General features: G+C 39.7%; 2 protein-coding genes across 18 annotated transcripts in view; one reads left to right on the top strand and one right to left on the bottom strand.

The window, feature by feature from the left end:
- dock7 (dedicator of cytokinesis 7) overlaps positions 1-14,227 on the bottom strand; it is a 49,003-nt gene that overhangs the window by 30,618 nt on the left and 4,158 nt on the right. For all 17 annotated transcript variants that reach the window (XR_005077549.1, XR_005077550.1, XM_037113497.1 and 14 more), the window contains exons 3-14: positions 13,684-13,859; positions 13,080-13,148; positions 12,803-12,932; positions 12,400-12,612; positions 12,014-12,099; positions 11,849-11,915; positions 11,208-11,357; positions 10,607-10,687; positions 10,149-10,311; positions 9,427-9,569; positions 9,195-9,288; positions 8,858-9,020 (exon numbers count right to left, since the gene is read on the bottom strand). Coding sequence is in view for 15 of the 17 variants with exons in the window: in XM_037113497.1 (XP_036969392.1) it covers positions 8,858-9,020; positions 9,195-9,288; positions 9,427-9,569; positions 10,149-10,311; positions 10,607-10,687; positions 11,208-11,357; positions 11,849-11,915; positions 12,014-12,099; positions 12,400-12,612; positions 12,803-12,932; positions 13,080-13,148; positions 13,684-13,859 (1,535 nt within the window). In the remaining 2 variants the exon portion in view is untranslated. The remainder of the gene's footprint in view (positions 1-8,857; positions 9,021-9,194; positions 9,289-9,426; positions 9,570-10,148; positions 10,312-10,606; positions 10,688-11,207; positions 11,358-11,848; positions 11,916-12,013; positions 12,100-12,399; positions 12,613-12,802; positions 12,933-13,079; positions 13,149-13,683; positions 13,860-14,227) is intronic.
- On the top strand, positions 3,719-8,259 carry angptl3 (angiopoietin-like 3). The gene is made up of 7 exons (XM_037113514.1): positions 3,719-4,538; positions 5,013-5,123; positions 5,318-5,429; positions 5,562-5,675; positions 5,953-6,048; positions 6,636-6,908; positions 7,009-8,259. The coding sequence occupies exons 1-7, from the start codon at positions 4,011-4,013 to the stop codon at positions 7,191-7,193; spliced, it is 1,419 nt and encodes a 472-aa protein (XP_036969409.1). The 5' UTR covers positions 3,719-4,010; the 3' UTR covers positions 7,194-8,259.

The following is a 14,227-nucleotide window of genomic DNA, read 5'->3' as shown; positions in this document are numbered from 1 at the left end:
AACATAATTTGTGCAAATACACACTGCCTGGCAAAAAAAAGTCACCACCTGGATTTAACTAGGCAAATACCCAAGAGCCCTCTACTGGATAATTACTGCAGTAATTAATGTTTTAGCTGGCAAATTGTTATTTAACCCTAACTAATGCAGTAAGTAGTTTCTTTGCTGGGATTGCTGAAACTACTAAATTGGGTTAAGAACTTTCCAATGCATTATACAAATTATACAATCCTGGAAGGATAGAAAAAAATGTGAAAATAAGAGCACTTCAACACGCACAATGTGAAAAGAACTCAAGGGATGGGGACTAAACAGCTGGGTAGCCTTAAGAAAACCAATCATCAGTGAGGCTTCATTTTGCTCTGGAGCAACGTAAAAAGGTCATGTGGTTTAATGAGTCCAGATTTACACTGTTCCAGCGTGATGGATGAATCAGGGTAAAAAGAGAGGGTGATGAGTGCAAGTACAAGCCTGTGGGGGCAATGTTATGATTTGGGGTTGCTTCAATTAGTAAAGTCGACGTTTAAATAAGTAAATAAGTATATAGTAAATAAGTGTTGTGACATTGCTTAAGCTTATCAAAGCGATGATTTTTTCTTTTTGGCTGGGCAGTGCGCAATACTGATACCGAAAATGGTCAAAGAAATGTAAAAATCCTGACCACTATTGTCAGCAAAAGGAATCGCACATTGCTGTCATAAACATTGTTTACTAAACTGTTGAGAAGTGGGAGGATGCCTTACAATGGGCAGTGCAAACTAACCCTGGTTCAGCTGACAAACCGCAATGACGTTGTTAAGTCTGTGGGGGATTGCCCCATGGAGACCACAGCTGGAACCACAACTGACAAGGAAGCGTGGGAATCTCTTTGGTTGATGAGGAGATTTGACTAATTCCCTACTTCTGTTACCTCCCCACTGGAAAGTCCTAACAGTATAATGGAAGCTTTAAAGTGGGTTGTTGGATTTAAACAGAAAACGACCCTGAGATAACTTTACTGTGGCAGATCTGAAATACCAACATAAGCACAAATAGCAGTATCACTGATTGGTGAGTTCATCTCATCAGATTTAACTCAAGTTAATCAGTACACATGAATACTGTGAAAATGAACTATGTATTGCAAACTCTAAAGGTCTCATATTATACTCCCATCTTCCAGATGACAGTTGCCCACTTTTCAAAATTTAAGCCCAGAGGCTAAGGGGGCAAAGTCATTGTTTACCAATTCTAAACATAGATCAGCATGTGATTTTCACCAACAAGCCAGGTGACACAGTTGTTCTTTAGCACTTCAGAGCCTGGACTGATACAGAAAAGGAAAGTCTGCCTTTTAAAATAGGCCAATGTGATGTGGGAGAATTTAAAAGGTTGAAAGGTGCTAAGATGAGCGTGTCAGCTCATTACAAAGTAAATAAATAAATATAGCAAGTCTTACAAAGATTTCAATTTAGCCTACATTTTATGGACAATTAAATTTACATTATTCATCCTGAACAAATGAATGAATGTTCCTGTTAGATCTATGATAGGAGAGGCTGTGTTTTTAGCTTTACAGTCACAAGTACCACTTCAAGGTACTCATAGTGAACTAACAGTACTGTATCACATCAAACAAGTGGCTGGAAAGTTTTTAGAGGCAACCCTGTTCACAGGTCACACAGATTTGCATGGACTCTTCTAAGAGTAAAAAACCCAACATGGAATAAACTACATTTTTGACAAACTGAATTCAAAGTTTAAATATGAGTTCAATCAAAACTGAAACGCAGTTAGAATCCAACAAATCTAAAACTCCCCCTAACTTCAGATTAATATGACCCTACTTGGTCAACCTAATCCTATTGTGTTTAAGTGCAGTTAAATATGAGTTATATGATAAGTTCATCCACTTGAAGAAGGGACCTCATCCCACCAAACAATGACAGAATCAGCCAATTAGGTGCTGTTTGTGAACATTACTTTTTTTTTTACCTTGTGAAAAAAACAGTGGATGGGCCAGTGGTGGAAGGGAAGGTATCCAGAACATCCAACCACGGAACAAAGGACTCACATGCATCACGTCATCAGTGCAGCCCTCTCAGCCAGGGGTCAACATATGGGGTGATCAATGCATTGAATTACAATTGCAAACAGCAACACAAGAATTTTTCAGTAATAACTGATGGTATGCAAGATAACAACCAGTATAGCTACAGATGTGACAGTATAGACAATTAAAGTCTTGAATGAAATTGGAATGCAAAAAGCTAGCACTTGCTCTACACAAACAGCACTGGAAGGTAAAACCTCTCATTATTTCAAACTACTGCTGAGGTTGTTCAGTGACATGTTTGTATCTGTGAGGTGGAAATTCCTATGCAAATTTTAACATGTGCACAAACAGGGCAGCTTCACAAAGAAAGGCCCCAGCAAACCGTGTTAGATTGAAACCCCTAACCCTCTTGCTGTTAAGCCAGAGTGCTAACCACCATATTGGCATGACAGACACTGAATATCATTACCAGCTTTATGATGATCAAGCAAATTCCTGGCACATTCACTCAGTCAGTGGCCAAATATTTCTTTTCCATAGGACCCTTTCTTTTTGCTCCGTTTCTGGGCTGAGGTAATATATCCCTACAACCACAAATTACTGGAGAAGGCTCATTAAAATGACTGTGGTATTTTAAGGTGTACTGTTTAACAGCTTGAGTGCTAAAAGGTTTCCATCTAGAGCCAAAGCTAACCATAGGCCATGTGTGTAGATTTTTTATAATAATGTCATGATCTTTTCCTTTTGCCATACATGGTGAATGATCAGATGACCAATGAATACATATGAATCTGGTATCAATAAGAGCTAATTGCATGCTTTGATTAGACAAAAAAATACAAAAAGCAAAATACAAAAAAATTCTGGAAGGCCCTCTTCACACCACACAACAGGTGCAGCTTACTTTAGAGGTGGAGAACCACACAGCAAGGAGTGCAAATAGTGAAAATATTTATGTTCAAATTAACAACACCAAGCCATTTCACTGATTGGTTCTCCTCCCTCTCTAGCTTAAGGTGGACATATTTCACAAACACTGCAAGTCAAACAACTTATTTAGAAATTCCCATAAAGACTGTTTTTTACGACAGGACTCAGTGTACAGGAATGATCCTTTAAAAGTTGCAAGCTGATCAGTGAACTATGTATTCCCTGTTTCATGTCTGGTGGTGTTGAAAAATATCACACAGGGCATGACAAACTTGAAAAAAAAAAAATGACAAGGCTGGGCGATAAAACCGAGATGATGAGTACACACTGTCCAAACTCTCCAACATCATTCATGCCCAGAAGCTCAACCCTGGCACAGATGACAGTCTCACTCCCCTCCCCACGCAAGGCGAGAAGAAGGACGGAGGGAGAGAGCAAGAGAGTCTGATGCTGGGCTGATTCAGCAGGATGCTAAATCAAACCCAAGAGCATTAATTACAACCAGCATTATCAATCAGAGCAAAGTGTGCGCAGGGTTATAAAGTTTAAGATTGATCAGACTGATGATCCATCAAAAACCTGTGATGGCCATTGTTGGCTTTCTGCTGATCAGCTAAAGCGCTGCACCACAGATGGAGAACAAGGCAGGGTGTGGTATGGAGAGGGGACTGGGGTTAAATGGGTTGTGTGTTTGTGTGTGTGTGTGTGTGTGTGTGTGTGTGTGTGTGTGTGTGTGTGTGTTGTCATTTGCTCACTGCTGTGATTTGTTTGTTCAGGAGAGGGAGGGCTTGAGGGGGATTTGGGAGGAGGTAGGGTACAGAGCTAAAACATAGTAGGGTTTAATGATCAGCTAATCCCCCCCTCCGCTACTGAGAGGGCAGTATATAACACAGGGCAGTGTGCTGCTCTCACATCATTTAGACAGCAGGGAAGTCTAGGTTATAGGCAGGGCAGAGCAAAGGCTGTTGAGAAAAGAACAAAGTAGGGAAAAGCAAGAGCAGTAGGGCATATTAGATAATATTCCACAATCTACAAGAAAGTCGTGATGAAGCTGTTTTGCCTGTTGCTGCTGCTCGCTAGTTCCACTGCTGCTGTCCCTCTGGAGTCTTCAAGTGGAGAAAAGTACCCCACCCTGCCCTCCCAGGTCTTTGCCACAGCACCAAGCCCAACCGAGGCAAAGTCTCGCTTTGCCATGCTCGATGATGTTCGTCTACTTGCAAACGGCCTCCTTCAGCTGGGCCAGAGTTTACGAGAATTTGTCCACAAGACCAAAGCCCAGATCAACGACATCTTCCAAAAGTTGAACATTTTCGACCGCTCCTTTTATCAGCTTTCAGTGGTCACATCTGAGATCAAGGAGGAAGAGGAGGAGCTGAAGAAGACCACCAATTTCTTGAAGGCCAATAATGAGGAGATAAAGAATTTGTCACTGGAAATCAACTCTAAGATCAACACCATCCTGCAGGAGCGCACACAACTGCAGAGCAAGGTGGGGAGCCTCGAGGACAGGCTGAAGGGACTGTCGCAGAGCATGGTTCCTGTTGACCAGCTTAGCGAAATTACAGCACTCAAGGTAAGCTGAAATAAATATTATATATATATGTGTGTGTGTGTGTGTGTGTGTGTGTGTGTGTGTGTGTGTGTGTGTGTGTGTGTGTGTGTGTGTGTGTGTGTTTATATATATATATATATATATATATATATATATATATACACACACACACACACACACACACACACACACACACACACACACACACACATATATATATGCCGAAGCAATTCCTTACAGTTCCTTTGAGTTGGTTACATCAACCTATATGATCCTTGAATTATTGCTGGACAATAAACAGAAGGAACAATGATACCCAGAGTAGTAGTATGTGGTAACATATATATCTATTGCTGGAGTACTATAATGATTGTTGATTTAAAACGTTTTCTATCACATATTTCTGTTTCTTTGAGTCAACAGCTGCCATTTAAAGTGTCAAATACAGCACATGCACAAAATAGAAAAATAATGATTTTATTATGGCATTTTCAGGAGGTGATTGAAACTCAAGAGAAAACAATAACCAATCTGCTGAAAGCTGTAGGGGAGCAGCATGATCAGCTTGATAACCAAAAAATGAAGATTAAAAACCTGGAAGAAAAGGTAGACAACTGTTCAACAAGACTTCACTATGTTTTTTTCTTTAAAGCCCAAACATTTCCCACCATTAAGAGTTTGGTTTGCTATCTATGCAATTTCTCCTTTCTACGGAAATGGAATATGTAAATGGGGAAGGAAACTCTTTGTTGGCTGACAACATTATTTAATATTACAGATTAATTTGCACTCTTTTGCAGATAAGCTATGACAGTTTTCAAGACACTGTCGATAAGCCAATGGATTCGGACCCTGAAGTTCCTGACATGTTTGAATATCTGACAGTCAACTCAAGTGGCCCGAACACAAATGGTAAAATTAGTAATCAGTAACTATAATCAGTTATTCAAGTGTCAGAGAATGAAATGTCTGAAACTAAAAGGGAATGCCAAGATTTTGGGAAATTTGGATGCATTCATTTTGCTTTTCTTGATTGTGTTTCAGACCTCCCTGTGGACTGTAGTGAGCTGTTTGACAAAGGAGAGGCAAACAGTGGAATCTATGCCATCAAGCCAAACCAATCTGAGCCATTCAATGTTTACTGCGAAATGGGTTCAGGTGGGTGAGACTAAAGAAATCCCAGTTCTAATTCAGAGTGTCAAAACTGTTTCTGTATTCAAAAGGCACTGACATGAGTACTTAGGGAAGGATCCGAAACCAAAACGTTATCAAGCAAGATAGTCAAAGAAGCAGGTTTCCCAAAAACAATGGAAATGGGGTGGACATCCCATTCACATAATCTATGACAAGGAAGCTTCTTGATCCTTGTGTGAACTTTTGTGTGATTTGAAAAACAGAAATTTGATGCGATATGTGTTTCTAATCAATTGTATAGATGGGGGATCAACTGTCATCCAACGCAGGGTCGATGGCTCCGTGGATTTTGACCAGACATGGACCGAGTATGAGACAGGCTTTGGAGATCTGGAAAGTGAGTACTTTCTTCCAGTACTACTAGCAGTTGTGGTAATTGTCCTTCAGGGGTCTGAGTCTCATTTGCTGGTAAACTTAAGCAGTTCATTATTATCTATAGTTATTTTCATCACAAAATAATAAAATAAAAAAACACCTGATGTTAGAACTGGACTAATAGACCATTTTACGTGAATACCACTTTAATTTCACACTTTTCAGCCAGGAACTGACAATGTTACTTCATGTATTGTCTGATAACACAAGTTTTGGCAGCTCTCCTTGCAGACGTCACTGACATAGACAGCTGCTCATAGACGTGCAGCAATGTCTTACTCTAAAATAGTGGCTCCAGCAGGCATGAATTTTAGTTGAAATGTTCTTGTGCAATTACCTACCTAATGAATATATCAGTGTCTTTCAGCAATCCCCCACAGGCCAAAGGAAACAAGTACATAGTCATTTATGGCTGTTCTGATTGAAGAGCAGAACGGGATACATTTCTGGCTGAAGTTGTGGTGGATAAATTATCATAGTAGAAAAAAAAATGTTTTTTCCCATAAGAGATGTCCTAACAAGACAAAATACCATTGGTGTGTTATGCAGAGGACTTCTGGTTGGGCTTGAAGAAGATCCACAGCGTGACACAGCAGGGAGTTTACATCCTGCGTATTGATTTAGAGGACTGGAAGGAGGAGAAGCTTTGGGCAGAATATCACTTTTCACCAGAGGGTCCCTCCAAGGACTACGCCCTTCATGTCAGCCATTTCTCTGGTAACCTGCCTGATGCCATGACCAACAGCACCGGCATGAGATTCTCCACAATGGACAGACATAATGCTAACCACCGAAACCCCAACTGTGCCCGCAATTACACAGGTAAACAGTTTGAAAAACATTTAGAAAGGCATTTTGTTAAGGACAACCTGTCAAGACCAAGGTTTGTTAATACAACTCTCTTATCTTGACTATTTCACAGGTGGTTGGTGGTTCAATGCCTGTGGAGAGACAAACCCTAATGGAAGGTATTTGTGGTTGAGGGCAAAAGGACGCTCAATGAGAAGGAGGGGCATTCACTGGAAGCCTGGCACAGGGCCCTCATATTACCTTAAAATGACCAAGATCACTGTACGACCAGCCCGTCTGACTGACAGCTTCAACTGAACACAAAAAGTCATACCTTCTCTTACAAAAACTATACTGACTTCTAATGCTTAGCCAAAAAAGTGGAAGGAGAAAGTGAAGTAACACCGACAGTTAAAATGTCTACTACAGCAAACTCTTCATTCATCTGCAACATTAAGCTGAATGCTTCCAAACAACTTTTTTAGGCTGGTGCTTACCAACAGACCAAAAGTGTCACAAGGCAGAATATGCTGACCAGTAGCAATGATGCAATCATGCCATGTAGGTCATTAACCTACTGAGTCTGATCCAGCAGGGACAGTAGAATTGCCATTATGCAACATCTGCAATCACTTGCAAAATAGACATATTGATCCATGTCAGTAACCTTATTCAGTGCTTGCTTCATAATGTCACAGTGCTGCAGCAGAAAGACAGAAAACTATATGAAGAAAAAACAAAGCAATGTGATAACTGCAACTGTTTGGTTATCTTTCCAGTAAACTTAAATGTATTTTCTATGTTAGCTATTTAAACTTTATAAAATATATTTTATCTTTGTGATGTTAATACTGTTGCATGTTTCTAGGAGGTTATTACATAATGCATGCAAGTTATATAAGTCAGGGTTTCAATAGAAACACTGATTCTCCAACATCTCACAAAGTGTCCATAATGGAGAGGATTTTCTTTTCTAATGTATGTCGTGCAATTTTTGTCCTGATATTTTACCCTTACTTCAGCCTTAGTTTCCTAGAATAGAATCTACAAAGTTGGGTCAACGTCAGCAGTAAAATATAGTACAAACTATTGAAGATTCAACGCTTTGGCAGCATACTGTTGAGGTTGTTCCCTTTGTTTGTTCTATCATTTTTTTACTCTGTAAAGTATTTAAACTATGTTCATACCATTATCTGATTTATGCTGGTATTGTTAGAAAAACAACATTTCCTCATACTTCTTATGTTATTGAGTCATATTGACTCATTGTACATTATCAGAACATAACTAACTGTACTGTAAATGAGCCTCATACTAACACGTCAAGTAGCTATGTGCTCCAACAAATCATATTTATGAAAACAAAATAAAAATCATAACCAAATGACTATCGAACATGACTACATTTTTGACAGTGTGTTGATCTATACCTTTGTACAGAACCGAATAAAGCTTAGAGAAAAAACAAAACAAAGCCATGATATCCACATGATACAACCTTATTTATCACATGTATGCATATATACAGTAACATCTGTGATAGTTCAAAATATAAAACATGTTACTTTTGCAACATCATAATTTCCTTTCACCCACTTGTGCTGGCACTCTGAAGTGAATCAATTGGGTCTGGCATTAGTTAATCTACAATAAGAAGGTTAAGACTGGTTATCCGTGGACAAACATTGTCTGTGGTAGCAAGCATAGCAAAAACACCTTTCCAAGTGACCTTGACCTTATTTTCTAGCAAGTAATCAATTTCTCTCAAATAATAAAACAACAGCCGCTAGTGGTAGTATCTCTCCATAGACCTTGAAAAACTACATACTGCACAATATTTGGGCAGATGTTCATCCACATGTATGCTAGTGAAGCAATGCCAAGGTAATTTGGAGAGAAAGCTTCCATATGACAAATCTCTCCAGACAAACATTACTACACTAAAACTGAGCTTTTAACATTCAAATTGTGTTTCTCTGTACCTGTATGTGGTGTTTGGCACATAGACATCCCTGGCAGGGAACTCCAGGATCTCCCTGGTGGGGCGCACCCGGCTGTCTGGGTAAGGTTTAACCTGCATGAGGTCAGGGGTCAAGCAATAGTGAGGGTTCTCTGGAGCTGGAGAAATATCCAACTTCAGCTGGGCTGTGGTGATGGTAACATGCGGAAAGGGATGGAGAGTTTATAGGGAGGTAGAGAAAGAGAAGAAGAGATATACACATTTCTTCAAATATCCAAGTAATTCAAGGGAATCATGGTTAAAAACAAAAGATGAGCATCACATTAACAACTACCAAGAAATCAAAGGCATGCTCATACCTGTGATGGGTCTGAGTCTCCTCAGGACTGAAGAAGGTCTTCTCATATCTGCTAGGAACTTGTACAAGTCTTCATCACTCAGTCTGTCCCCCTCCTTAAACACACACATGTTCAGCATATAACAATTGAATTAAAAAAGGCAAACAGAAAGCAGAACACTATATGGTAACTTTGAGCATAATTACGCATCAATTACATTGATTCAGTTTTGTTTGTGTGTAGTATATGTGACCTGTTTGAAAAAGTTGGTGATGGTGAGTGTTGCAGGTCTAAAGCCTGTCAAACTGCATGATTCATCTCCACTGGTAGTCCTCTCCAGCGAACGCCTTCCCATGATGCTCGAGTTCCTCCGCTCTGACCATGAGCCTTTTCTCTCTGCAAACAGCCAAAACAACACTGGCATTTTAACATCTTCAATTCTGTTTATTGATATCTTTAGGGGAATGATACAACAGACTAAAACTCAATCCCATGGTTCTTTCCCATGTTAATATAAGCATTTCTCTGATATGCCTTATCAACAAAAGTTAGCCACCACAGTCAGCATCAAAGATACCTATTGAGGTTAAAGGTTAGACAAACACCAAAGGTCTAACTCAAAATATCACCAGGGTCAATATTGCTGGATACTTTGGGTTTTTTCCTCTTTGTTTACATTTGCCTTTCTTACTTTTCTTATTTGCAGTTGGAAAGTTGTTTTTAGATAAAGACTTAAAGTGTGGCAATGTATTGACGTGTCCATGAGCCTAATGCGTGACTGGAAGGTTTCTGTTACAGTCTCTGTCCTGTGATAACTATACGTGACATTGAGCCACTCGATGGGTAATAGTGTCAAAATTTTAACCAAGGTTTTCTGTGCCTCTACATTGGGACAGCAAGCAACATGACAATGGCAAATATACTGAATGTTTACATTCACAATCTAAAGGGTTTTGTTAAAAGAAAATTTCAGACCTGAGAGGCTCATCTCCAACTCCGTATCTCTCTCAAGGCTGCCAGCACTGTTCACAATGTTCATCAGGTGGATGGCAGTCCAGGCAAAGGGCATGCGGTAGCGGCCAAGGCGTTGGCAGAACTGCTCTGACTGGCCACGAAGCTTCTCAAGCTTTTCTTTATTCTATAATAAAAAACATAATTACTTAAGTTAGATTTATAATTCATAAAATAAGATATAAAGTGTATCAAAGTTTACGTCTTTCAATGAAATGGGATTATACACCGTGCAACATTTAAGTAATAAAATGGGTAGCACTGCCAGAAAAAGGACTGCAGATTTAAAACAGATAATTTGGCATACTCTATAAAACAGAAAAATACTTAATATATAATAATGTATGATCATTATGAAAACACACCAAAGACCAGCCTCAATGTATTTTATGTGCCATTCAACAATTAATTTCTGATCATACCTTGGCAGCATCTGACTCTTTGAAGACCATGTAGGGCTCAGCACACTCGCCAATATCACCTTGCTGTAGTACCTTTTCCAGCTGGTGACAAAATTCACAATGACAATTACAGAACTGGTCCGCACTTAAGATGACACCATCTTCTGCAAATAGCATTCAAAACCATGGAGGTTGTGTTACAGAGTTACTCTTGACATCAAATTTGCTTTTTGGGTGAAGAGGAAGAAGAAGAGGAACAAGAGGAAGAAGATGAATAACAATAATAACAGTAGGAAGAAGAGGAAGAAGAAGAAGAGGAGGAAGAAGAGGAAGAAAATGAAGAGGAGGGAGAAGAAGAAGAAGAAAAAAGAAGAAAGAAGAAATAATGAAAAAACGTGTAAAAAACATCTCCTGATGTCTATACTGCAGAGAAAGACCAGAGCCAAGTCATCTGTTACTGTAATAAACAGACAGGCAACAAGGAGTCTCTTCTCCTTGTAGCATGAATCTTGTGGGTACGTTTCAACAACACTTGTCTGAAAGTGTTTTAAATACAATATGGTCTTTTATTTGCAAAACAAGACTAGACATGACAAAGGAAAACACATTGTATCTGTCTGACCTTAATGACAAGGAAGACATCCTGGGAGGGGTAAGTGATGGAGAATATAGCAGAGCGTGCCAGTGTGGAGATGGCCGCTGTCTGAATGTGTGGACGCAGCATCCCCTTCGTCTGCTCAGAGTTTAGGTCAAAGAAAAAGTTCTCTGATATCTGAGGGACAGAAAAAAAACAGTCACACAGGTAATTGCATGACATAAATATAGTACCATGGCCACAGCATCTATTAGTATTTAAACATAATTCCTGACTGAATGGCTGTGTTACTGCAGCCAGATTTCTCTCTCATTGTTGCTGACAAACATGGTAACATTTCATTGAAAAATTACCCACTTGTGAAATAATGGAGCTCCTCTGCAGAGCAATATATTTGAGACATCTACTTATCAAGGCAACTGCTACCCTCTAGTGTTCGTCAGCTAAAGGGGAGTGAAAAGAGCCAGCAGTGGATGGTCTTCTTCAGATAGATACATAGTTCCAGTGTATGATTTAACTGCATTCCTACAAGCATAACAGGGCCCCAACATAAAATTTTATAGTCCACTCATCACATTCGCTTTGGCCGCCCAACAATTTTAATGGTTTGCAGAAGTGACCCAACAACTCAGGGCTGAGGAGGCAATGTGGAAAGCATAACAGCTTACCTTTTTCTTTTCCTTGACATCATATAAGGCCAAACTAGCAAATATGGGTTCAATTTCGATTTCGAACCTTCAAGGAGAGAGAAAAAGAAGTGGGTCAGCAGAAAGGCGCAGTTAAATAAAAGAGCTAAAAGGTTTTTTTTCTGAAAAAGGCTGTCCACCACTTACTTCAAGGACAAGCACTTGACGAGTAGCCTCTGGCCAAAGTGTTCTTTAGGTACTTCAGGCACACAGTGGCGCTCAATGGGCTCCTCCTACACATTCAGACAGAAGATCGCATACAAAAATTTGTAAAAATGATCAAAATGACTACATTTCTTTATGTCCATGCCGTGATGAAAAACACTCAACTAACTCATGCAAATGTATTCATTACCAAAAAAAATTGCTGACATCCTTGAACTTGATTTAAATGTAAAGATCAACCAATGAATACAAAGAACAGTTCATTGGCTTATTTGTACCAAGTAACTCTCAAGGTTTTTACAAAGAATTACAGCTTTTTCATTGCATATGGAATGATGACAAGCATTAAAATGTTCCAGCCTTGGTACCTCATCAAGGGCTGGGTGCAGAGCAAAAACTTCTCGGTGGCGGTTGGCCTTGCGTTGCTCTTCGTTGTGCCTGTCGATCTCCTCATTGGGGGCACGATCGAGAAGGTGAGGGAGCAGGGCATCCGGGAGGGAGTTCTTCAAGTCAAAGATGCTGCAGGCCCAGCTGCCACGTGGGGTGTCATCTATGGACATTGAACGCCGCTTCAAATCATCCTACGGGACAAACAAAAGAAAGAAATAAGCGCCACAGGAAGACTAACTCACATGCACAGCAATTAGGGAAAACTCTTGAATAAAAATATAACATTTTATTCAAATAGATTTATTTGCATTGATCTAAAATTCTCAAGAGGAGAGCAACGATGAAGAGAAATCAATGTTTCCTGACTGAATGATTTGGTACCTGGTCATCCTGGTAGCTACTATTGTCTGGCATCTCATCAGCCTCAAACACTTGCTTGGGCAGGCCTTTCTGACGCTCCTTCTGCTTGTCAAGAGTGTTGGGGTTAAAGCCTGTACCAAGCTTGTGGTATCTGAGGGAGCAAGCAGTCATTTAAGACACATTGCCTTATTCTTATTGCAAAATATAGTAATCTTTTTTTTTACAGCTGTAATGCCACAATAACCAGTAAACTCAGGTGCTGAAAAACATTTTAAAAATCCACAAAGTGGCGCCTTACTTTCTGTTGACAATGGCCCAGTCTTCTGTGTAGGATCTGACACAGTCTCTGACATGAGCATCAGTGTCCCTGCAGTCAGACAGACTCAATCAATCAATCAAACAAGCTTTATTTTAATAGCAGGAGTCAGACTTTAAATCAGTGTTACCCAATAAAACGCAGCAAGGAAAGCTAAAGAGTTAAAACTGCTTAATGGTCATTTGGCGTACAATTATAATTTCACGTGGCAAGTATTGCAATCAAGTGAATGAAAATAGAGTTGGACAGCGGAAATTAAATAAGGAACTAAGTGGTAAATCAAAATGCAAAAATGGTCACCCTATAAATTCTGTATTTAAGAAAAAACAGCACTCAATACTAATTTACTACTATTTCCAATTTAGAAAATTGCTGACATTTTCAATTATTAATTCACCTTTTGATTCAGGCAGTTGTCTTAATAGTTTATAATTCATGCATGTACTGAATGTTTACTTCATCTATACTTTCAAGTATACTCGAACACTATATAAAAAAACCATCACAGGAGATATGGTGCGAGACTATACTTTACTCCACACATGCTGCTACTACCTACAGTTTTTCAACCACACGGCAGACTTACCCTTCCTCTGGGACAGCTTGCGCCACTGTGCGACATTCCCTGGGTGTGTAGATGACCTCAATATCATCTGGGGGAAACTCAATCAGATCTCTCAGGGGACCTGACTCAACGATGGGAGGGTGAGTGATGAGGTATTCCTCAAAATCCACCGGCTCAACTGCCTCTGTGAGGGGAACCTGGTGGGCGATGAGGAGAAGGGAGAGATCAGAGAGATGGAAAAAGTTAATTAGCTGTGAAGACACAGTCAGCTGTTCAGTTCTCCTGGCTGATCTACTTGTTTTTATTGTACATAAATGTCTTGGTAAAGTCTTAAAGTCACTAGTTTTTAGTGAAGGCTTCAGCGGATTGATCCCCCACACAACTTCTGAGGAAAGCAGCAGACAATGGGTTATTAGTCTATAAATCTGTACCAAGTACAGCACCAACAGGTCAAATATATGAGTTAATTTCTGTTATTTCTGTTGAGACAGCAGTTCCAACTTATGGATCATCTTTTCATTCCAAACAGGGAAATCAAGTAACCAGATTAGTGTGCTACTTCAAG

This window comes from Acanthopagrus latus, chromosome 11, assembly GCF_904848185.1.
Source record: "Acanthopagrus latus isolate v.2019 chromosome 11, fAcaLat1.1, whole genome shotgun sequence".
Lineage (NCBI taxonomy): Eukaryota > Metazoa > Chordata > Actinopteri > Spariformes > Sparidae > Acanthopagrus > Acanthopagrus latus.
The sequence above is the reverse complement of the archived record's forward strand: the minus strand, read 5'-3'. Positions and strand labels throughout refer to the sequence as shown.